Source organism: Apis dorsata, unplaced genomic scaffold (assembly GCF_000469605.1).
Source record: "Apis dorsata unplaced genomic scaffold, Apis dorsata 1.3 scaffold_29, whole genome shotgun sequence".
NCBI classification, from domain to species: Eukaryota; Metazoa; Arthropoda; class Insecta; order Hymenoptera; family Apidae; genus Apis; species Apis dorsata.
In genome coordinates this window covers 501,346-504,561 of record NW_006263331.1, presented here as the reverse complement: position 1 = coordinate 504,561, position 3,216 = coordinate 501,346, and the positions used below count along the sequence as shown (strand labels likewise).

Here is a 3,216-nt window from a genome sequence, read left to right as displayed (position 1 = left end):
GGGGAGGGCAAAAAAAAAAAAAGCGAAAAGGATCCGCCCAAATTCGGCCCATTCGTTTCACTTTACGCGAGGAACGAATTCCGCTTGGACGAGCTTTTTGCATTGTAGGAAGAGGCTTGTATTAAATTCAGAGGCAGAGATTACGATTAAAAAGATCGTTGCGATGCCAGCTCTAGTAGTTTGCAGCTAGCACGCGTAAGCAAATTCACTCGAAATAATTATATACAGTAGTTTTGTACGATTTCTGTACGCCTTCGTTTGTTGTTTTTCGAGCATTCTTCACTCTCATTCTCGATATCCACGATATCCGTCGAACGTGTTTTCTTCGATTAGCAGCGTTTTTCTTACACGAATTATCTGTAACCATCCGAATATTTGTTTTTTACGTATTGAACGATTAAACCGAAAATAATAGCGAGATATATTATTATACGTGTAATTGGATCTGGATAAATTACGATTGATTAATTTTGTCGAAGAAGATTTTCGATAAAAATGAGAAAAAAAAAAAAAAATTAACAAGCCGAATAATGAATCGAGAAAAATCGTCTCCTCTCGAATCGAAGAAATAAGGATAATAGGGATAAATGAAACGAATGATTTGAATAAATTTGAAATTCGTTGTTGTATTTTTGAAACGTTTTTGAATTCTTGATTTCTCGGCCAACGCGTAACTTTGATGCAATTTAACTAAGCAATATTAATTAAACATTCCTGAAGAGGCCCGCTATGCCAAGATGTTCGCGATGGAAACGCTTGTTACGTGCCAAATCTCGTGCCCGAAGTATGCACATGTTCGAGATACGTTTGAAGTACAATAATATTGGTGCGACTTTGGATGAGGCGAGCATAAATATCTATTCTAAATTGACACGTGCAAATTCACTTGATCCAATTTCAAAATACAATAGTAGTTAAGTAATTAACACGTTCGATGAGAACGTACATCTTGGCCACGTTTAATTTTACAATATGAGGAAAAGATAAGAAAAAAATTAAAATTATATAATCGTATGATTTATCGAAGTTTCATGAAAATTGATTAAATTTTATAAAATTAATAAATTCTTAATTATTCTTCTTAACAAATTGCTTATCGTACAAGTACGAATTAATATCGAAGGAAAAATATATAATATTATTCATTTATGTCGTGAAAGTCCATATAGTCTATTAATAAGCAATGCGACGAAGAGCTCGAGATGTCACGTGACACCGATCAATTAATAAACTAATATTTCGACACAAGTAATTTTTTATGTTTTCTTTTTTTTCTTCTTTTTTTTTTTTTTTTGTAAAGCGGCTATCCGGAAAGGCAACGTTTCATCTTTTCAGAGAGAAACTCGTGACAAAAGAATCGTTCCCCTATTGGAGGAAACGTGGAAAGTTGCCACGACGCCCTCGAGCGCCGGCTCGTTTGTTCACGGGACGGATGAGAGAAGGAAAGCGAGGTTTCGAAATCGCGTGTGTGCATCGTCGGCATCTCCCTCGCTTTCGTCCGCCACGGAACCGTTTTCCAATTGAGGCGACAAAAGAGGCGCCACTGTCGTCGATTGCTTGTTTCTCGCTAACTACTTTCTTCTCTCTGTGATAAAACGCGAGACTTGTTATTTACGTGGCAAAGAAGGAAGTAACGAACGAAGGAAAAATAAGAAATCGTGGATAGAAACGAGCATGGAGTGAAGAAGCGTCGACGAACGAACAAGGCACGAATTCTGCAGCTGTAGTTGACTTTTCTTCGGTGTAAGTTTGATTTTTTTTTTTTTGCAAGGCTTCGAAATTTCGTTTTCAAATTCGGTTTATACATATGTATATTATTTTTCTTCATTTCGTTTCCTTTCTTTCTGTCTTTTCTTTTTTACTTTTTTTTTTTTTTTGAATTGGCTATTCGTATTATTTGTGGAAAAGGTAAGAATTCGATGCTTTTTGAGGTTATGCTTCGCGAATAATTCGGCAAGGAGATATAGTAACGTTAATTGGAAATCTATTAATGCACCCTTTATCGATTGCTTGAATCGACGCACATTTTTGTAAAATTTGAAAAACAATGGAAATGTATTCGATTAAATTTCTCTTTAATCACGAGAGAATTACTCGTCGTTGTTAGGTGTATAACTTCGTCAGGCGGATAATGACAGGTGATCACGAGAAAGAAAAAAAAAAAAAAAAAAAAGAAAAAGGAAAAAGAAAATAAGATGAGACGTGGGCAAGAGTTGTTGGGTGTCACAGAAATTCACAACACTGAAACTCTAACGAAATGTAATATACAACCTTCACATTCCCGTTGTTATTCTCTTTGCTGTTCGATCGAATAACGTGTCGCTCGTAAAAAGCTATTTGTCGAGTTTTTGTCGTGTTGAAACGAAAAAGACAAAAAAAAAGAAAGAAACAGAAAACGCGATGAATTTTTTGCAATGCACAACGCGGATATCGAAATAAATCTTTTTTCAAGAGAACCGTGTTCCATGCATTCCTTGAATTTCTTTTGTTCTTATTATTATTTCTATGCGTTATCGCGTTACTTGTATCACAATTGTGCAACAAAATGATGAAATAATGTAAAAAAAAACCGATAAAGCGAAAGAAGAACGAATAGACAACGAGCGCAGGATCGAACAGTTAGATTGATGAAGATAGAAAAAGGATGAGACGTGGGCAAGGGTTGTTGGGTGTTACAGATGCGGATTTCTGCTGCGGAATGCGATGGCCTGGTGACGCCACCGGCTTGTCGAACCGGTCGTCGACCTCCTCTAACGACCCCAAGAACCAGTACAAGAACCAGAACAATAACCACTACACGTCGCACCAACACCTTCGCACCCACCTTCGCGGTCCGTCCTTTTCTGCTTTTACTTCTCTCGTAATCTCGTCTAGAGAAATAATTAAGAACCACCACGATTCTTTCATACGACCCGACCCATTCAGTTTCTTCGCGCGGATATTATACATGCACTTGCTTTTTCTTCTACTTGTTCTTGGATGTGCGGTAAAAGTTGAACGATTTAAAAAAGGAAAAGGATTTATGAAATATGTAATTCTGATCGAACGTCTCTTTTGAATGTTTGTATTTTTTTTATTTTTTATTTCGAATCGAAATTTGATCATGATTTAATTCTAACCAAACAGAGAACTTCCCTTTGTAATGTTGTTTGTTATTTAATATTTCGTCGTGTTTGATCCAACAATTTTAAAACTGATAAAGTGATTGTTCATCCA

The 3,216-nt window shown here is 36.2% G+C and overlaps 1 protein-coding gene across 1 annotated transcript in view; it reads left to right on the top strand.

Annotated features, from left to right (window-relative positions):
* Window positions 1-3,216, top strand: part of LOC102671513 (glycine receptor subunit alpha-4) — a 69,940-nt gene that overhangs the window by 42,928 nt on the left and 23,796 nt on the right. Inside the window, exon 5 of the mRNA XM_031511421.1 lies at window positions 2,679-2,831. Coding sequence (XP_031367281.1) covers window positions 2,679-2,831 — 153 coding nt within the window. The remainder of the gene's footprint in view (window positions 1-2,678; window positions 2,832-3,216) is intronic.